The 20,091-nt window shown below is 39.7% G+C and overlaps 1 protein-coding gene across 4 annotated transcripts in view; it reads right to left on the bottom strand.

Moving 5' to 3' along the window:
- Window positions 1–20,091, bottom strand: part of Zfand4 (zinc finger AN1-type containing 4) — a 91,459-nt gene that overhangs the window by 67,040 nt on the left and 4,328 nt on the right. For 3 of the 4 annotated variants that reach the window (XM_036182493.1, XM_036182494.1, XM_036182495.1), the window contains exon 2: window positions 14,463–14,762. In XM_036182493.1, coding sequence (XP_036038386.1) covers window positions 14,463–14,724 — 262 coding nt within the window. In that variant the 5' untranslated portion in view covers window positions 14,725–14,762. Of the gene's footprint in view, window positions 1–14,462; window positions 14,763–20,091 lie in introns of those variants that run through there. The other variant, XM_036182496.1, reaches the window with a different exon arrangement.

Raw genomic sequence — 20,091 nt, 5'->3', positions numbered from 1 at the left:
AAAAGGGATACAAAGAAAAGGAGAAGCCAAAGTATCTATCTCTATTTGCATGTGACACAATCTTATACTTAAAAGACCTTAATGACTCCACCAGAAAATTCATATCGAAGAAATACTCTCAGCAAAGTAGCAGTTTACAAAATCAAGATACAGAAATCAGCAACCTTTCTATATATTAATAACAAACTTGCTAAGAAAGAAATCCTATTTATAATAGCTCCCAAAAAAATAAAACTAAAATATACCTAATCAAGGAAGTGCAAGATCTCTGCAATGAAAACTGTATGACAATTAAGAAAACTGAAGACAAGAGAAGATGGAATGACCCCCTCCCCATCTCATGGGTTGGCAGAATCAATACTGTAAAACTGGCTATCTTGTCAAAAACAGCCTACAGATTCAGTACAATCCCCATTAAACTTCTGATACTCTTCATAGAAATAGAAAAACAATCCTAAACTTCGTATGGAATCACAAAAGACCCCAAATAGCCAAAGCAACCTGTAGGAAATATTAAGGTATTATAATACCTGATTTCAAATTATAGCACAAAGCCGTAATGATACTGTTATAAGAAAAATAGGATGGCGCTGACATAAAAACCAGATATTTAGGAGCCAGCAAGATGGCTAAGCGAGTAAAGGAGCACATGGCCGAGACTGCTGGCCTGAGTTCAATCTCCACAACCCACATGGTGGAAAGTGACCCAAGTGAAAGAGGAGGAAGTGACTTTGAGAGAGGAGGGAGATCAAAAGACAGAGAAAAGGAGTAGTGGACACACTTGACATGAAAGAGAAGGGACCATTGGAGGGGAGGCAAGGTGACAGGAAAGAAGATGGCACAGGGCAGTAGGGGAGGGGAATGAACAGGAGCAAAGTGAAGTTACCTGTATATATGAAAATGCCATATGAAAGCCACTAACTTGTATGTTAACTTAAGAAAGCAAGAAAATAAAAACATTAAAGAGCCTAGTTGCTATTTTAATAGGAATTCAGGATAATTAACTGTACTTTGAAACTATGAAAATAATTTAACTAATGAATACTAGTTTATTAAAAAGAAAGAAACATCCTGAGTTAGATAGGGAAGCTAGTACTGATAAAACTTCTTTATTACATTTTTATTTATTGTGTGTGTGCACACACACCAGCCCACATGTGGAGGTCACAGGATAACTTTCTGGAGTTGCTTCTCTCCTTTTATCATGTAGGTTACAGGAATCAAACCCAGATCAGCAGACTTGACAGCAGGTGTCTTTAACTGTTGAGCCATGTCACTAGCCATAAGCTTGATATAAAACTACTACCAGAACCCCAAAGGCCACTCACTCTATGTGTAAACAGTTCAAAAGGGATTCAGATAGTTAGTTACATCATACTTGGACCAGAGAAGTGATTAGAAGAAAAAGACTTAAAAGCCATGTAATTTGAAGACACTTCCATACAAGTCAGAAAAGAACAGACAAGGAGTAGCTTGTGAAGCAGTGGTTACTTACCCACCTGTTGGAGTCTGGTGAGAAAGAATACCCACACACTCATAACTGAAAAGTAACACTTGTTACTTCATAGGCACCAAGGGAGCAACTACCTAAGTTCCACTTCCAGCCAGAGCCCCCAAAGATCAGGAAAACATTCTGTACCCAACCTGAACTGCAGAGAGCCCCCCCCCCAAAAAAAAACCCAACTTGTTCAGTACCATATGACATGCTAGGCTCAAGCCCTGAAGGACATTCTGTTTCTAGGGGAGAAAGGGAACAAAGCCCAGAGATTACTTTCAGTAGCCACAAATCTCAGGATATCACATTCCAGCCCAGTCAATAGTTAGTCTTTAGAGCTACAAGTGAGAAAGGGCAAGAGCTGATTTAAGTTAATCCAAGCCTACCTCAAGAACTCAACTGCACTTTTTTTTAAAAAAAGTAATTCCAGAAGTCAAAGGGGAAAAGAAGGGGTGAGAACTTAAGCGTGACTTTTTTGTATCTTCAGATACTCCTGATATTTTTTACTTCTCACCATAGTGTGGTCTTATGGTTATCTTTTGCCTTGTGTTTATTTTTATAGGTAAAATTTCCATGGTTGATACATATAGAATTGTACTTCTCATGTTATTGTGATTGTTTGATGGTATATTGTTTTAGTATAGAGATGTCCAAATATTAAATCCATGTGTTACTAATAAAATACATTTCAATCTCAAAATGAAAAGACCAAAGGGTGTGCCTATGCCAACATCAGGCACCAGCCAAGGATTCAGAAGGAAACAAAAGAGGGTCTCAAACGCCTGGAGCTGGAGTTACAGTTGTGAGCTGCCTCACAATGATGCTGGCAACTGAACTCAGGTCCTCTCCAAGACTGACATGTATTCTCTACCTCTGAGTCATGTCTCCAGCCCACCCGCCCATTGCCTTTTTTAAAAGATTCATTTGGGATAAAAGCTAGCACACTACACCCATGCATGGACTGCTAGAACCCCTGGGAATAAAAGGGAGACTGTCGGAGAGTAGCCTTCCTGACAGCAGAAACACGCCAGCTTTAACAGGGAAGAAAGAGGAAGAGGAAGTTCTGGGGAACATCACAGGAAAGAAACTACAAACTGTGATGTGAAGGCCTCGGTCCTGACCAGGGAGTGCTGTCTTCCTAGAAAAGAGGGTGTGACATAAAGGGTTGGAACCTCTGCTCCAGATGACAGCAGGGAGAGAAGGAAGAAGACAAGGAGGGTGGGGAGGGAGGGGGCGAGAGAGAAGCAGAGAAGGGCAGAAGACAGACTTTAAGGGCTGTACCTCCTAGGGCAGGATGGTTCTAGGGAAATCCTTTCTTCTGGGTACTTGACAGTAGCAGTGGCAGAAACCATCTACAAAAGATCCCTGCTGAGTCAGCCCCTCAGTGGCTCTAGAGAGAAAGACCCCATCCTACTCAACTCACCCTGGGAACCGAGGGCATGTGCCTTGGGACTATGACTTGAGGACTGAGGATGGAGACAACTTGGAGTCACAATCACACAGCTTCCTAAAAGGTGGAAATTTGGTCTGGTGGGCCACTTAGAGCAATGGTTCTCAACCTGTGGACTGCGACCCCTTTGAGGTCAAATGGCCTTTTACAGGGGTTGCCTAAGACCATCAGAAAACAGATATTTACACTATGATTCATAACAGTAGCAAAACTATAGTTATGAAGTTGCAATGAAAATAAAGTATAGTTGAGGTCACCACCAAATGAAGAACTGTATTGAAGGGTCACAGCGTTAGGAAAAGCTGAGACCACTGACTTAGAGGCAGACCTCACACACAGGAGGGCAGCAGAGAGACAGGACCAACACAAGTGTCTGTGTCTGTCCTACTGCCACAAGCAGAGATGGATCAACAACTCCCCCATTCCTGGACCTCCCCAGGGACATCACAGAGCCAGGACCAGGCCCTCATTCTCTGTCAAGGAAAGGAAAAGCATATAGACCCTGCACTCCTCACAAAATTTTCTTTTCTTCACTTCAAAAGAAAAACATGCAATTATTTAATGAGTTTCATATGTGTATGTGTATATAATGTATTTTGATCAGACTAACTCCCCTTATCCTCTCTCACTCTTTCAGCTGTTCCTTCTTCACATGTGCCCCTCCTGCTTTATGAGTTTTTAAATGGCTCCCTGAGTTTAATTAGGGTTGCCTACATGAGCATGGATGTGGTGTTCTTTACTAGAGCATGAAAAAATTTAGTGACTGCAGCACTGAAAAATAATTATTCCTCACCCAGCCCCACAGGCACTAAGTGGCCACAGTTTCTAGGAGAGGTATCTCATAAACACACACACACACACACACACACACACACACACACACACACACACACAATCCATTCCAGTATACACCTAAAACCCCAGCACTTGGGCAGAGGCCAACTTGGGCTACATCCCAAAATTTGGTCTTAAAAAAGAAAAAGCACAACACAGTGGTTGCTGGGTTTAGGGAGCAAAACTTTACCCCTGAGCCAATGCTACTATGCTTGGGCACTAGATTTTTCTCTCCTTCCCCTTCACCTGAGGCTCTTGGGTCACTGGGTTGTTGGAAGCTTCCAAAATGGACACCCACTTTACTGTCTGAGGAATCATACTTGCTTTTCTTCTTTGCTTTTGTTTTTGAGACAAGTATCATACAGTCCAGGCTGACCCTGACCTCTTGATCCACCGGCCTCTACCTCCCAAGTGCTGGGATTACAGACATGTAATACCATGCCCATCTAGGAATACATGTAATACCATGCCCATCTAGGAATCATACTTTCTTATTTCAGGCTCTATTCCTATTATATATACTAATGATAAGTTCAAACAAATTCTTTAAAAAGATTCTTAAAAAAAAACCTGGTGAAGAATTGTGGGCATGTTTCATTTAAATTACACATTTCATATATTCATATATAAAACTACATTACTTATAATGTATTATGATAACTAAATTATATACAAAAAGAACTAGGAAGAATTTATACCCTAAAGTCAGAGTCAAAAGTCTATTTGGTTTTGGTTTGTCTTCAAGAATGGAGCCTTGCAAAGTGGTCAAGTTGGCCTCAGCCTCCTGGGCCAAGTGATCCTCTTGCTTCTGCCTCATGAATAACCTGGCTGAGCAGAAATCTGCTTTCCCCTACTTTTGAATAAGTTAAATTTGAATTTATCATATCAATGAAACTCACTGCACTTGTTTTATATTCTCTTCAATGTCCTCCACAAATTACTACCATATTTCCCAGAAATGTTCTGTTTACTTGCTTCACCCACAATTGGTGAGTAGTGAGATGTTTTAAGTCTCTCAAGTTTGGAAATAAAAGTGTACTTCTAAATATTTCATAGATCAAAGAAGACAAAAAATAAGGGAAATCTAAACTCTCAGAAGTTGAAAACAAAGTTGCATGAGTAAGGGGCATATGCACGTGTGTGGGTGCATTCTCCTATGTGTGTGTGTGCCTAGGGTTGTCCTCTGACCTCCACTATACATACACACTGTGCCACACTCACACCCACACACATAATACAAATACAGACACAAATTTGTTGCTCTGATTGGTTAAAATAAATAAAGTGCTAATTGGCCAATAGCTAGATAGGAAGGATGGGGTAGGTGGGACAAGGAGGAGGAGAATTGTGGGAAGTAGAAGGCTGGGTAGAGAGATACTGCCAGCCGCCGCCATGACAAGGAAGATGTAAGGTACTGGTAAGCCACGAGCCACGTGGCAAAGTATAGATTAATAGAAATGGGCTAAATATAAGAGTAACAGCTAGACAATGGTAGGCCTGAGCTAATGGCCAAGCGGTTTAAATAATATAAGTGTCTGTATGATTATTTTATATGTGGGTTGAGGGACCTCAGGGGGCTTGGTGGCACCTGGAGAGAAGCTCTCCAGCTACACTAGTTTATGTCGAGTCATCAAAAACTAGCCAGCACAAAAGGTCTAAGCTGGATAAGGGGGGAGTGAAATGGGGGACAAGCAGAGTTATAAGGCAGGACAAAAAGTAAGGTTATACAAAAAAGCCATAAACCAAATTTTGCAATTGGCAAGCTAATTGAAAAACAAAATTTGGTGAGATAGTTTGCAGAGTTAATACACTCACTACCAAGCCTGATAACTTGAATTAGATCCCTGGAATTCGCATAATATGAGGAGGGAATGGACTCCAGTAATTCTTCTGACCTACACACACCTGCCATGAAATGCATGCTCACAAAAGCATGCAAGTGCATACATACACACAGGCACAAATAAATACATATGATTAAAAAAAATTTAATTGCTTTTACAAAATGAGTTTAGATAGAGGTAACCTGCATGAATGAATAATACTACTCCCCTTAGGTTATTAATAGAACATCTCAGATCCCAGTACAGGGAGTAGGCTACCTTGCTATAAGTTGTTGGTCATGGAAGCAATCCCTGAGGCCCCCAAAACAACACAAACAATTGCCACCGTAGAACTATTGCTGCCAGGCATGGTGATGCATGTCTTTAAACCCAACACTTGGAGGCAGAAGCAACTAGATCTCTGTGAGTTCAAAACCAGTTTTCCCTACATAGTGAGTTCCAGGACAGCCAGGGTTACATAGAAAAACACCTGTCTCCATAACAACAAAATACGCTACTGCTGAAAATGCCATTCTCCAGTCATAGAACACAAATGAAGCTGAAACTGAGCAGGAAGCTTCTTCCTGCTCCTCAGCCCTCACAGTACAAGATGTTGTGCAGGCTCCTGGAGGACAAATGTGCTCTCATGCAGCTGGGATCACTGTGCTCCACTACCAACCACCCAGGAGTGATGTGCCACTGTTGCCATGGCATGGCTACTTGGCGGGGTAACTAAGTGCATTCAGGTCAGATTTGAGGCCTGCTCCACAGAACAGAAGTCAGGATCAGAAACTAGTGGCTAGGATGCAGACGGAAAACAGGACAGTCAGGAAGCAGCCGGCCTTTGAGTGCTCAGCTGCAAATGGGGCATCTCTACCACCTCCTCTAAGGCTCAGGGACAAAGAAGAACGCTGGAAAGAATGCAAGAGCCAGAAAAAGGAGGAAGTGCTGTCGAAAGCTGTCCTCCGGGCATGGCAGGGCTGTTGTCCTCATGAATTCACAGCAGCTGTGGGGGCCTGCACATGATCTATGTAATACCAGGCCTACTGACATCCTATAGCAAATGGGGAGGGGCTCAAAAGGCCCCACCCTCTCCCCTGATCTACAAGCAATTAGTGGTTGCTGGTGAAATGACATTTTTAGACTGGAGTAATCCACTAATACGGTACCAAATGCTTGTAAATAACCCCTCACCCATGCCCCTGTATGAATCCGTAATGAAACTCAGACACCAGAAAAGACAAGAAAGTAGAAGGTGGAACTAGAGAAAAATGTGTTGGTGGGAATAAGGGGAACAAGAAAGGGAGATGGGGGTATGATGAAAAAGTATTTACATATATTTATGAAAATGTCATGTAAAGTCCATTATTATGTATAGCTAAAATATCCTACTAAAACACTTAAAAGGCAAGTAAAATATACTGCCTCAGATAAAAATTGAGGGAATTTGCTGCCAGTAGACATACTTTGCAAGAAATACTAAAAGAGGCTCTTAGAAAAGGGAAGTAATATAGCTAAGAGACTCAGATCTGCATAACCAAACCACAAGAAGTAATAAAGGCAAAAGAGAAAGTTTGCATTGACAAAGAACTAAGTTTGTTTTAAAACATATTAGTAAAAATATACATGATGATCATACTTTACATGTTATATGTGGGTGAAATGAATGACATCAATGTCCTAGGAGTCTAAGAATTAGGACCATTTCACTATTGTAAGATACTGCATGGGTCATGAAGCGGTTTGGTTTTAGTTGTAAGTGAATTTAAATTAGATGTAAATTGACTGCAAAGTCTAGGATGGCTACTTTAAAAATATATTTGAAATTCTAAGAAGGATAAAAAAATAATCATATAGAATAATCAAATTAAAATAGCAAAATAAAGGGAGGAAGAAAAATAGCAACCAAGAACAATGGTAACAGAAAACAGTAACAAATATGATAGATGTCTAACCATATCTGAATCCCCATCAGTTAAAATAAAAAAAAAAATAAGACTACAGGCTAGGAGTGTAGTTCATTTGATAGAGTGTGCATGAAGCCCTGGATTTAATCCCTAGCATGGCACAGACTGGCACAGTGGTGCACCCCTGTAACTGCAGCACTTGGGAGATGTAGACAAGGAAGTCATGCTCAGCTACACAGAAGGTTCAAGGCCAAGATAGGATACACAGAGCTTTGCCTTTAAAAAAAGAATGAAAGAAAGATGGGGGAGGGGTGGGAGAGGAGGAGAGGAAAGGAAAAAGGAAATGAACAGCACTTGCCAGGCATGGTAGCATAAGGCTGTAATCAGTTTTCAGGAAGGTGAGGCAGAAGGATCATTATTTCAAGGCCCACTTGGGAACAGCAAATTCTAGGCCTAGCAACAGAGTGAGACCTATCTCAAAACAAAATAAGAAGCAAAGAAGAAACTTCACATAACTCATGATATGTTGTATAGAAGAAATACACTTTACAAAGACATATCTACAACAAAAGACTATCATTATGTATCACCTTTGCCACTGCTAACTTGCTTAGTTCTGAAGTCTGGGCTCTACTCTGCTGCAGCTACTTTTGCTTTATTTGGATTAGTGTTAGACCTGGGTGTCTTTCATTTTTACTTCAAATTGGATACTCTTTCCCTTTTATTGAGAGGACATAGTAAGCCCTAGTGTATAGCTAAAAACATGCAAATTATGGGGAAAAAATAAACCTTGGCATAAAACTAACCATAAATGTGAAAGAGCTCTATAATGAAAAATTGAAATTATTGAAGAAAGGAAGTGAGAAAGAGACTAGAAGATGGAAAGACCTTCCATGTTCATGGATTGCAATAATCACTATTGTGGAAATGGCTATTTTCCAAAAGCAATCTATAGATTTAATGCAATTTCAATCAAAATTCCAGTGACACTATTCACAGAAATAGAAAAAGGGTCTTAAAATTAATATAGAGCACAAGACCCCAGAGAGCAAAAGCAAACCTGAACAATAATAATGCCAGAGGTATCATTATATCTGATTTCAACTTTATAGAGCCATAAAAATAAAAACTGCATGGTACTAGCACAAAATCAAACTTATTGATCAATGGAATAGAACAGGGGACCCATGTTACATGACCATGCAACTACAGCCATCTGATTTTTAACAAAAATACACATTGGAGAAAAGACAGCATCTTCATTCAACAAATGATGCCGGGGAAGTAGGTATCTACATGTTAAAAAAGCAGAAATGAAGGCCTTCTTTCTCTGCATAAGTCACCTATAAACAGATCAATGACCTCAACGAAGATATGAAACTCTGAAACTGCTAGAAGAAAAAGTGGAGTGCCTTTCGGGATGTAGGCATAGGGAAGGGCTTTCTGCACAGGATCCTGCTCAAGAGACAAGGCTAGCAATCAACAAGTGGGTTCTCGTGAAATTAAAAAAAAAAAAAATTTAATGGCATAGAAAAATGCCAATTAAATGAAGAAACAGCCTACAGAATCAGAGAAAAATTTGCTAGCTACACATGTCAAGAGGATTAGCACCTAAAATACACAAAGAAATCTAGAAACTAAAAATCAGGAAAACATCAACCCAATGAAAAAATGGATCACGGAACCAAAGTTCTCAAAAAATGAAGTGTAAATGGCTAATAAGCTTTTTTAAAAAAAAAAAATGTTCAAAATCACTGGCCATGAGGGAAACGCAAATTAAAACTGTTTTGAGATTTGATCTTCCCTCAGCTAAAACAGCTATTATCAAGAAAGAACAAAGTCAACAAAAGCTGGCAAGGATATGAGGAAGAGAAAGGGTTACCCCACTGTTAGTGAGACTGTAAACTGGCATCACCATTATAGAATTGAGTGTTTCTTTTTGCTTGTTTGGATTTGTTTTGTTTTTCAAGACAGGGTTTCTCTCCTTGAACTCAGAGATCGTCCTGCTTCTGCCCCCCGAGTGCTAAGATTAAAGGTGTGCGCCACCAACACCCAACTAAGTGAGTGTTTCTCAAAAAGCTAAAAGCAGAACTACCATATGATCCCATATTGCATTTCTGGGCATACAAAAATGGACTACATATTCTACTACAGAGAAAATGCACATATATCATTGCTATTCTATTCACAATATCTAGGAAATGGAATCAACCTCGATGCCTACCAATTAAAGAATGGATAATGAAAATGTGGTACATATACACGACAGAATTTTATTAGGCTGCAAAGAAAAATAGGCTGCAGGGAAATAGAAGGAACTAGAAAATATGCCGAGTAAAGTACCCAGACCCAGAGGAACAAACCTTGTTGTTCTCTGTTACATGTGGATGCTAGCTTTGAATTTTTAGATTTGTGTATTTAATTTGGAATATATGTAGAGCTCAGGATGCCAGAAAAGACACACGCAATGGGAAAGCGGCCTCAAGGGGTAAGGATACATTAGAACACATATGCTGTGAAATAAAGGAGGAATACTGAGGACTAAAGGGGTAAGAATGGATGTAGATGGGGAGACAAGGCAGAGGAAGTAGGGGTGTAGTTGAACCCAGACTAAGAAAATATGAAAAGTCCTTATGGAAACCCAACACTTTGTAAACTAATCTAAAAGTTACTTAAAAGAAGGAGTTTGACCAGAGGTACTCTGAATGGTAGACAATGCCTCCTCCAGAAGACATGAATTATTAAGCAAAAATTCACTGCAAGACATGGGATACCTTCCTACAAGTTATTAGTCAGGGAGGCCCCAGAGGCCCCCGAGCAATGCAGGCTATTGCCATTGTTTTTGGTTGTCTAGAAGTAGATGGCAAGACCCTATTGCTGAGGACACAACACACTTTGCTTGATGAACAAAGAAATCAACTGGACCTGACCTAAAAACTTCCTTCTGCTGACCAGCTTTCATAGTGCCAGAAGGTGCTATGCAGGGTGCTGGGAGAGAAAGCCATCAATAGTATCACTCAGCAGCCAAACCTGAATGCTATAATACTGACCTGTTAGGCAAGATGTGCCCATTGGTACAATAGTGGTACAAAGGTTATGGGGTCAAATACCACTTTTTATTGGGTTTGAAGCACACCTTACAATAAAGAATTCGGGTCTGATACAGTAAACCTGGTCCAAAGCCTATAGTTAGGAAGGTCATAGACCCTAGTGGGGAGCTCACCACTATTGTCTTCTGTAAGGATGTGTTGTCAAACTGCCTTCTTTTTTTTCTTTTTTTTTTTAAATATATTTATTTCTTAAATTTTTTTTTTCATTTTACATATCAACCCCAGTTCCCCTTCCCTCCCCTTCTCCCCCCTCCTCACCTCCCTTCCAGCCCCTCCCCATTGTATCAAGGCTGAGCAAGGTATCCCACCATAGGGAATGGGCTCCAAAAAGCCAGTTCATGCACCTGGGATAATTCCTGGTCCTGCTGCCAGGGACCCCACAAACAGATCAAGCCACACAACTGTCACCCACATTCAGCGGGCCTAGTTTGGTCCCATGCAGATTCCCGGGCTGTCAGTTCAGAGTCAGTGAGTTCCAACTAGCACCTGTGGGTTTCCCCATCATGATCTTGACCCTTTCTTCTCCCTTTTTTTTTTGAATGCGGAATGCCGTTTATTGAAGGAGAGAAGAGGTCTTAAATACAGGCTTACAGCACAATGGGAGAACCCCAGAGGGCAGAAATTCGTTTCTGTTTTTTTTTTTTTTTCACACTGCCTTCTTAATATTTGTGTTTATATATACACATTAGTGCTGTCTGTATCCTTGGCTAGAGAAGCCCCTCTCCACAGCAGTGAACAGTTAATGCAGAGGTTCAAAACTGGTCAAAATGTTGAGAATAGTGAGTACGGAGTGCTCAGCCATGACATGACATCTTTATCAACACATCTTTCCTTTCCCTGCCGTCACCAAGGGTCAGAGCACATTGTGGAAAGGGGGCAGGTAAACATAGGGGTTGGAGGATGAGAAGGAGTGCTCCGAAGTGCTGTCTTCTGACATGATATGCTCACTGCTCTCATGAACTCACTGCAGCTACGGTCACCTGCACAAGACCAAGCCAACAAGATCAGTCAACATTCCAGGCAGCAGCATTAGCTCAACTCAGTCGGTTACAAAGAAATCAAGCAAAAAGAAAGGACATAAAAGGTGGAGAGGGGCATGTTGAGGGGACCTGGGGGATAGAAAAGGGCATTCTGGGGTACACATGATAAGATGCACTGATTATATATATGAAGTTGCCAAAGAATAAGAGTTAAAAAATATATATAGATAAACACTCATTAAAAACAATAACAAATATTTCTCATTTTTCCACATTCTCCAAACCTGCGACTCTTGGAAAATTTTACAGGCCAAGTTCCACAGGGTGTTCCAGAGCCAGCAACACAAACAAACAAGACTATTCTGAATAGCACATTAAAGAGACTCAATAGAAATTATCAAGACTTTTGGTATAAATATGACAGCATAATACTGACAAATGGGTCAGGACAATAATATACAGTGAATATGAAGTCACTTTAATGAAAAAAGACAACCAATAAGGTAAGTTTCTTTTTAAATCTACACAGGAAAACATCTGGCCCTTGTCTAATATCAGGATAAAGAGGGTGATGCAGAAGTGGCAAATTGCTCTAAAAAGGAAGTAGTTTGGGGGAAGAGGTCTTTCCTTGCCACTCCCCACTGTGCCAGTGCAGGGGGTCTGCTACTACATTCCCTCGGGAGCCCACACTGATGGAGCAGCAGCTGTCATGCAGAAAGATGATTGTCTATTTGAACTCATTGTCCATAATTAATAATAGGACTCCGTTACTTATAAGGAACCACAAAAACAATCCTCCTCCATGTACAGGGAGAACATTTGTTTAGGGAGCAGCAATGCCCAAACCAAAGGCATATGAGGGATCCCACTGCTCCAGACAGCCTCTTACAGCTCTTGGCACATGCAGTATTTTGCACACCCTCTGGAAAGGATGTGCACACCTTCGTAAACCACTGCTCTGCTTAGTAAGCTCCAGAAAGAAAGTTAGAGAGCCAAGGTATAGCCTTCCCCAAGTGTACACTATGTACATTAGGTTCTCAGAAACAAATGACATTATCTCCAGACTAAGCATTTTCCTTGGTAAGGAAAAGGACATTTTACATTTGGTAATTCATGTAATCCTGATCATTGGCAATTGTTGCTATCATTATCCCTGTTCATTAAGGAATGCTCATCTGGGAGCCAGTAAGATGTGCCTTAGGGTGCAACAGTGGATCAGTGGGTGAAGGTGCTTGCAGCTTGCTACCAAGCCTGAGGAACTGAGTTTGACCCCAAGACCTACAGAGTACAAAGAATCAACTCCCACAAATTGTTCTCTGACCTCCACAAGTGTGCGTGCTGTAGCAAGCACATATACATGTGCATGCATACACATAAAATAAGTGAAAATGTGATTTTAAAAGTAATGTGAATTTGCTTAGTGGATTGGGTATTCTGTCCCTTCCAGACCTGCGACAGTTCCCTGACAGCTACCTCTTCCTCGCTGCTTCAACACACTGCTCCTAGGTCACCAGTGTCCTTAGCTTCCTCCACAACTCACTTTCTCCCCTCCCACCAGGCACTAGTAGTTCTGAACTCATCAAAAGTTCGCCAAAGGAAAAACCTTCTGCAGGACTAACTCAAGCACTGTCCCTCTGTCCTCTCCAGCCACATCTTGCTAATTTGGAGTCTTGAGAATCCTCCCATGCTAGTTCCAACTGACATCCAGTGAGCCATCCAGAAAAGCATGAAAACTGATATTTCCATGAAGGTAGTTCTTTTGAAGTCTCCAGCAGAACACAATGACTCTCACTGCCTCTGTCACTTAGAAACAGGGGTACATGCGGTTCTAGACTCAGCTGCCCCCTTAAACTACCCTAAGGGAGAGGGATTGAAGGAAAAGCAAATATTCAAAAACTTGAATATCCAGAATCCTCGAACTCCCAAAGATCCACCCACTCTCACCCTTCTGTAATTCTGCATTTAAGTTGGCTGGAGAGCAATCCTAATTAGTACCTTCATATTACAAACGAGTCCCAATTGACTCCACCAGCAAAGATCTATACAGCGTTATAGGGAATGATTTAATTTTCTAGTCAAAACTGGACAATCATAAATGGTAATCTGAAATCTGAAAAAGTAATATTAATATAAAGTAACATATGACACCACAAATACATACACCACAAAAAGATATTAATGTCATTCAAAATCCTTGCTATGTTAGAGGAACTTTGAATATATATAAATGATTTTCACTCAGAAAATCTCCATTGTAAAGGGGATAAAAAAGATTTACAGGGCTGGAGAGATGGCTCAGAGGTTAAGAGCACCGACTGCTCTTCCAGAGGTCCTGAGTTCAATTCCCAGCAACCACATGGTGGCTTACAACCATCTGTAATGAGATCTAGTGCCCTCTTCTGTATACATAATAAATAAATAAATCTTAAAAAAAAAAAAAAGATTTACAAACTGGTATAAAAAACAAAGAAAAAAACAAATTCTCTAAAAGGAAATAAATTACATTCGCCATTAAAAACTGCAAAATAGTTATGGTTCAATTTGTGTAATTATCCTAATGTGCTAAAACTATTTTGAAATATTTATTTCATGACATAAACATGATGCCAGAGATCTGAATTAAGACCTAGTGGAGGGGGATAAGATAGAGAACAAAGGAATACAAAGGAGGCAGGTTCTAAGTCAGTTACTGTTGAAGATAAAATGGAGATTTTATTATTCTATTCTTTCTAATGCCATATGTTTAAAATTTTCTCCCTTAAAAAACTTTTACACAGAGAAACCCTGTTCTCGAAAAAAAAAAAAAAAACTTTTAAGATATTTAATCCTCATATTGTAGAAACTAAGACTAGTACCTTCGTACCTTCCAATCTTTGAATTTTTCCTTTCACAGAGATAACAGCTTCAAAGGGTGAAACTCTTAGTTCAAAACATGTTCCAGTCAATGTTTCGATGAAGAGTTCCATGGTGTCATAGAAAGGAAGTTTGAAGTAAAATGGTCCCACGTTATCTTCATTGAAGAATGGAGGCTCTTTTCTGTTATCCATTACTTTGCCTTTTCTAATTCCTCTGGAATATGTTGTGTGCAACTGTATTCCAGTTCTACCCAAATCAGCTTTGAACATTGGTAATATGTATCGTCGTTCATGTTTAAGTTTTGTACCTGAAAAACAAAAGTTTATTTTTTAAAACAAATCTGTAAGTCCCTTCTTTGTTAAGGTTTTCCAAATAACTCTGGCTCATACTGGTCTTCCAAACAGTCTCAACTTAATTTACTAACTTTACCTGTGTCTAGTAATGAACTTTCCTTCCCTGCCTCTGAAATCACTCCTGATGTAGACTATTCATGAAGACTAGATACACTTTTAATTCCTCATGGTACCTTACCAGAGTTTAGCATTGTTGTTAATATACAACACATGATCGACAAACATTTTTGCTAATATTCAAATTCTACATATCAATATAGTTTTGTAAGACTTTCCAAGTGTATGTACATTCTTTTCTAAGATGTTTCTCTTTTAAACCATATAAAACTTTAGCATCTTATACATAATTACATTGGATGAAAAGAATGGCAAACAACCTAATAAGTCCCTTGAAAACTGATCCACTAAATAAATAATCAATGGTAATGATGTAGATAGTCTCTACTCACAAGCACACAATGGCTAATGAGTAAGAGAGACAACACAATGGACAGACACATAAGGTAAGCTAATAGTATAGAATTAGCAGCAAGAGTGATCACTAAAAACTGCTGTTACTTGGAGAAGATCCCATATTGGGGGGCAGGTGAGTTCTAAGCTTCAACAACACAAATGAATATCTTTCTGAAGAGGTGAGGAAATCTTTTTTCAAGGTGGTTTTGTTGAAATATAATTCACATACCATAAATTGACTTACTTAACATCCTAAATTCACTTTTTTCATGCTAAAAATGTTCAACCACTGCAACCATTATTTCCCCCAGTGATGGGGGCTGATCAGCCACGACTTCTAGCAGTGAGTGACATCAATAACCTCTTGCAATCACCTTTACAATATTTTCACCACCCCAAAATCCTTACACCCAATAGCCATCACTCCCAAATTTCCCCATTGTGGAATATTCCTTTACACTGTCTGAATATATGTCACTGTGACTGGCTTAATAAAGAAGCTGACTGGCCTATAGCTATGTAGAATAAGGTTAGGCAGAAGAACCAGATTAAGAGAATGTTGGAAAGGAGAAGGGCAGAGTCACAGGAGTAGCGGGGCAGAGTCACAGGAGTAGCGGGGCAGAGTCACAGGAGTAGCGAGCCAGATGCAGAAGAAGCAACATGGTAAATTCACAGATGAGGTAAACAAGCCTCAGGGCAGATTAATAGAAATGGGTTAATTTAAGTTGTAAGAGCTGGCTGGAGACAAGCCTAAGCTATTGGCCAAGCAGTTAAAATTAATAATAAGTCTCTGTGTGGTTATTTGGGAGTGACTGCCAGGACACAGAGAAACTCCATCTACACCCCATTCTGCTTCTAAGTCCAAGGCAGCAACTATTCCACTTGCTTTCTCTATAATTGCTTATTGCAGACACTTCACATAAATGAAATGATACAATATATGATATTTTGTGACTGGCTTCATTGCTTTGCATAAAGTTTTCAAAGTTCATCAATGCATTAATACTTCATTCATCTGGTGGATGAATAATAGTTCCCTGAATGAACCTGGTGCATATTATCTCTCCAGGCACTGATTTAGGTACTTGGGTAGGTTCCTATTTGGAGCCAATGCACATACTGTTATAATTAACAATCAGCTATTATTTGGACAAGTTTTCTTTTCTTGATGATACATATCTAGAAATGGGTGTGCTGGGTCACATGGCAACTGTACTGGGCAATTTATGGAATTATTAAACTGTTTTCCACGTAGTTTGAATCATTTTATAATAAAGTAACAATAAATTGAGGGTGTAGATTTCTTCACATTTTTGTCAATACTTTTAATTATCTTTCTACTAAAGCTATCCTAGTGAATACATGGTAGTGCATCATGGTTGTGATTTGTACTCTCAAATGATTCTGAGCATCTTTTATGCAATTATAGGCCCTCTGCATCTCACCCTTGGAGAAATATCTATTCATAGCCTTTGCCCACTCTTTACCACTGGATTGAAAGTATTTTTCAAAAAGTATCCTAAAGGATAGGGAAGAGAGGTTGTGAGAGGGAGTACAAGGAAAGACAGCTAAAATTAAGGGCCATTTGAGGCAAAATGTAGAAACCTAGTACAGTAGAAAATATATACATATATGAAGGCAAATTAAATGAAATCACCAAATAATAGGGGAGATAGCATCCCAACTGGCCATCTTTTGTCACCAAATGAAGCTTCCAATTCCGGAACTGGGTTATATCTAATTGAGTTGTTGGCCAAAGGGGCCCCACAAGAACCCCCAAACAACACAGGCTGTTGCCAAGACTATGGGTTCCTCTGCACAAACTGACAGCGAGGCCCCAATGCTGAAGACAACACCCACACAACTCATTGAACATGGAGACATAGAGCTGGTATCTGCATAGAGCCTTCATCCCTATATTCCAGCATCTTTGATAAAGGAAGGCACTCTCCATGCTATCAATAGAGAAATGTAAACACCGAGCCAACCACAAACCCTTTATCTACAATGGTATGCTGCCTGCAAGATAGGCTGGGGCAATGGTGGCAAAAAGCTTGGGAAAGTAACCAACCAACAACTGATATGATTTAATGCCTACTTCACAAGCTGGAACCCAAACCTGACACTGCTTGAGACTAAATGGCCCAAGGACCTAGGGTAAAACCAAATAATGTTAGTCTAAGAAAAGAAAAAATGTAGTGATAAAAATGACTCCTAATAACATTCTGCTATACTCATAGATTAGTGTCTTGTTCAGCCATCATCAAGAAGCTTTCTCCTATAGCAGATGGGAATAAATATAGACCCAGAGCCAGACATTATTCAGAGAGTAAGAGACCTTGGAACACTCAGCCCTAAATGGGGTGTCTCCATTACATCCCTCCCCTCAGAGCTCAGGGAACCCCACAGAAGAGGAGGCTGAAAGAGTGTAAGAGCCAGAGGGGGTGGGGGACACCAGGAGAACAAGGCCCTCTAAATCAACTGAGCAAGGCTCACAGGAACTCAGAGACTGAAGCAGCAAGCACAGGGCCTGCACAGGTCTGCACCAGGTTCCCTGTGCTTATATTATAGCTTCCAGTTCAGTGTTTTTGTGGGATTCTTGAGTGTGGGAATGAGTGGGTCTCTGATTATTGTGCTTTCTCTTGGGCTCTTTTCTCTCTGTTGGTTTGCCTTGTCCAACTTTAATCTGATGGTTTTTGTTTTATCTTTTATTTTGTTATATTTTTTAAAAATGATTGAATGAAAACCTAGTCACTTGTGCCATGTCAGAGAAGCAGCAGGTGGCAATTGACTTCAGGAGTCCGGCCCACCAGAATGCAAGGCACTGATGGGTAAATCTCGGATAGGCAAGGTCCCAAGGGCTTTGGCTCCTGAATGTCTCTTGCTACTGCTGTGCCTTTACATATTTGCCACTGTCACTTTTCTCTGGTATCTGGCATGATATAAATGGGTGTGGGGGATCCCTACTGCCTTTAATGTAGTGTGATTATCTCATGGAACTATCCTGCTCTACTGGGCATTTTTACATTTGGATTATTATGAAGATGATTTCCTCTTAAATTGTACTGTTGAAAGTATTACCCCCGGCCCTGATAAAGCAGGGGTTGCAGAGGATAGAAAATAGGAACAAGGAACACAGATAGAACTTATGAGTTTCTCTTCAAGAAAACAATTGGGTCCCAGGAGTTAGCTCAACTTCTTTTTGATATTGGGAAATGTGTTCATGGATTTTGGTGTGCATTATAGCTAAAATAAAGCTTTAACTAATGGACTTCATGTAACCAGAAAACAAAGAATTAGATGGTCAGTTAGGATAATTGGACTGGATTCTAAAATATGAAAAGTGAAACTAGCAACTTGTTTTTCTAGCAACAATAAAAACTATGTAAACAGTTATGGCGGAAAGGCTCCTGATCTATATTTTTCACCTGTAATATGTAAAATGTTTAATCATATAAGGGGATATGAAAAACATCTTGGTTTTTACTTATATTCATTGTAATCATTTACTTAACAAAATATAACCACATTGAAAATTTTATATTACTTAAATGATTCCACTGGGGTATATAAGCTGTAAGGGGAAAATAAAGAATCAAAGGAAAATACCAGGAAAGATGTAGAATGTAGACATCAGGAAGTAGTGAGAAGGAAGTCATTAGGAAAAAGAAGAAGGGAAACATCAGGTTAGAAGAACAGAACAAAAAGGAAGGGAGCAGAACAAACAACAGGAAAAATAATGAAGAGAAATTTTTATCCCTCAGAAAAAGAAGTCTGTGTGTTTCTTCTCACTGACTCTGTATCTCATTCCCAGTCTCTCTGACCTGCAGAAGGCCGGCCCTCTGCACACTAGGGTAAAGGTTAACAGCTATTAATGGAGTGGTACTGCCATTCCAGGACAAACCTTGTGTTCAGGAGTAGCTGACCAACGCATGATGAACTCCACAGTTTTTGTGCGTGTGTTTTTATTTGGTTAGTTTGTTGTGGGTTTTTTTGTTTGTTTTTATCTTTTGGGGTGGTATTTTATTTTGTTTTCTTTTTTCCTTTTTTTTTTTTTTTTTTAATTCTAAAGAGAAGAATTTTCTCCCTAGTAAGTAAGAAGACTTACTTTTAGGGCAGTTTTAAATCCACAAGAAAACTGAACAGAAGTTACACTGATTCCCCACAAGCACCTGTTCCTTCCTTATATCCTGCACTAACACAGTACACCATTAACAAGTTGGGAACTGACACATCACTGTCACCAAAACAAAAGTTTACACTAGGGTTTGCTTTTGGTGGGGTACATACATCTTTCAGGTGGACAAACGTATGAAAACATGTATTTACCAGGACAATATCAGGGTAGTTTCAGTATTCTAAAAATTCTGTGTTGGGGCTACTGATCCCTCCCCATGCCTTGAATTCTTGGCAACTTTTGATCTTTTTAATGTTTCCACAGCTTTGCCCTTTCCAGAATGTCATGCAGTTGGAATCACACAATATGCAGCATTTTCAGAGTGGTGTCTCTAAGGAACACATACTTAAGGCTCTTTTGTGACATGTCATACCTTGATGGCTTGTTTCCTTTAAGTGCTAAACTATGTTCTATTGTCTGGATGTAATACAGTTTCATTTATCCATTCTCTTACTGAGAAATATCTTACATACTTCATTTTTTGGCAATCATGAACAAACATGTAGATTTTGTACATGAGCTATATTTATATATTTTAAACTTATTTAGACTAGATTTTATTATCTTTTTTGGTTGTGAGCCTAGCCTTTAACGGCTGAGCCATCTCTCCAGCCCTAGACTAGATTTTATTACAAGAGCATTTTCTACTTTTT

This window comes from Onychomys torridus, chromosome 3, assembly GCF_903995425.1.
Source record: "Onychomys torridus chromosome 3, mOncTor1.1, whole genome shotgun sequence".
Lineage (NCBI taxonomy): Eukaryota > Metazoa > Chordata > Mammalia > Rodentia > Cricetidae > Onychomys > Onychomys torridus.
This window is presented reverse-complemented; position numbering and strand designations above follow the sequence as displayed.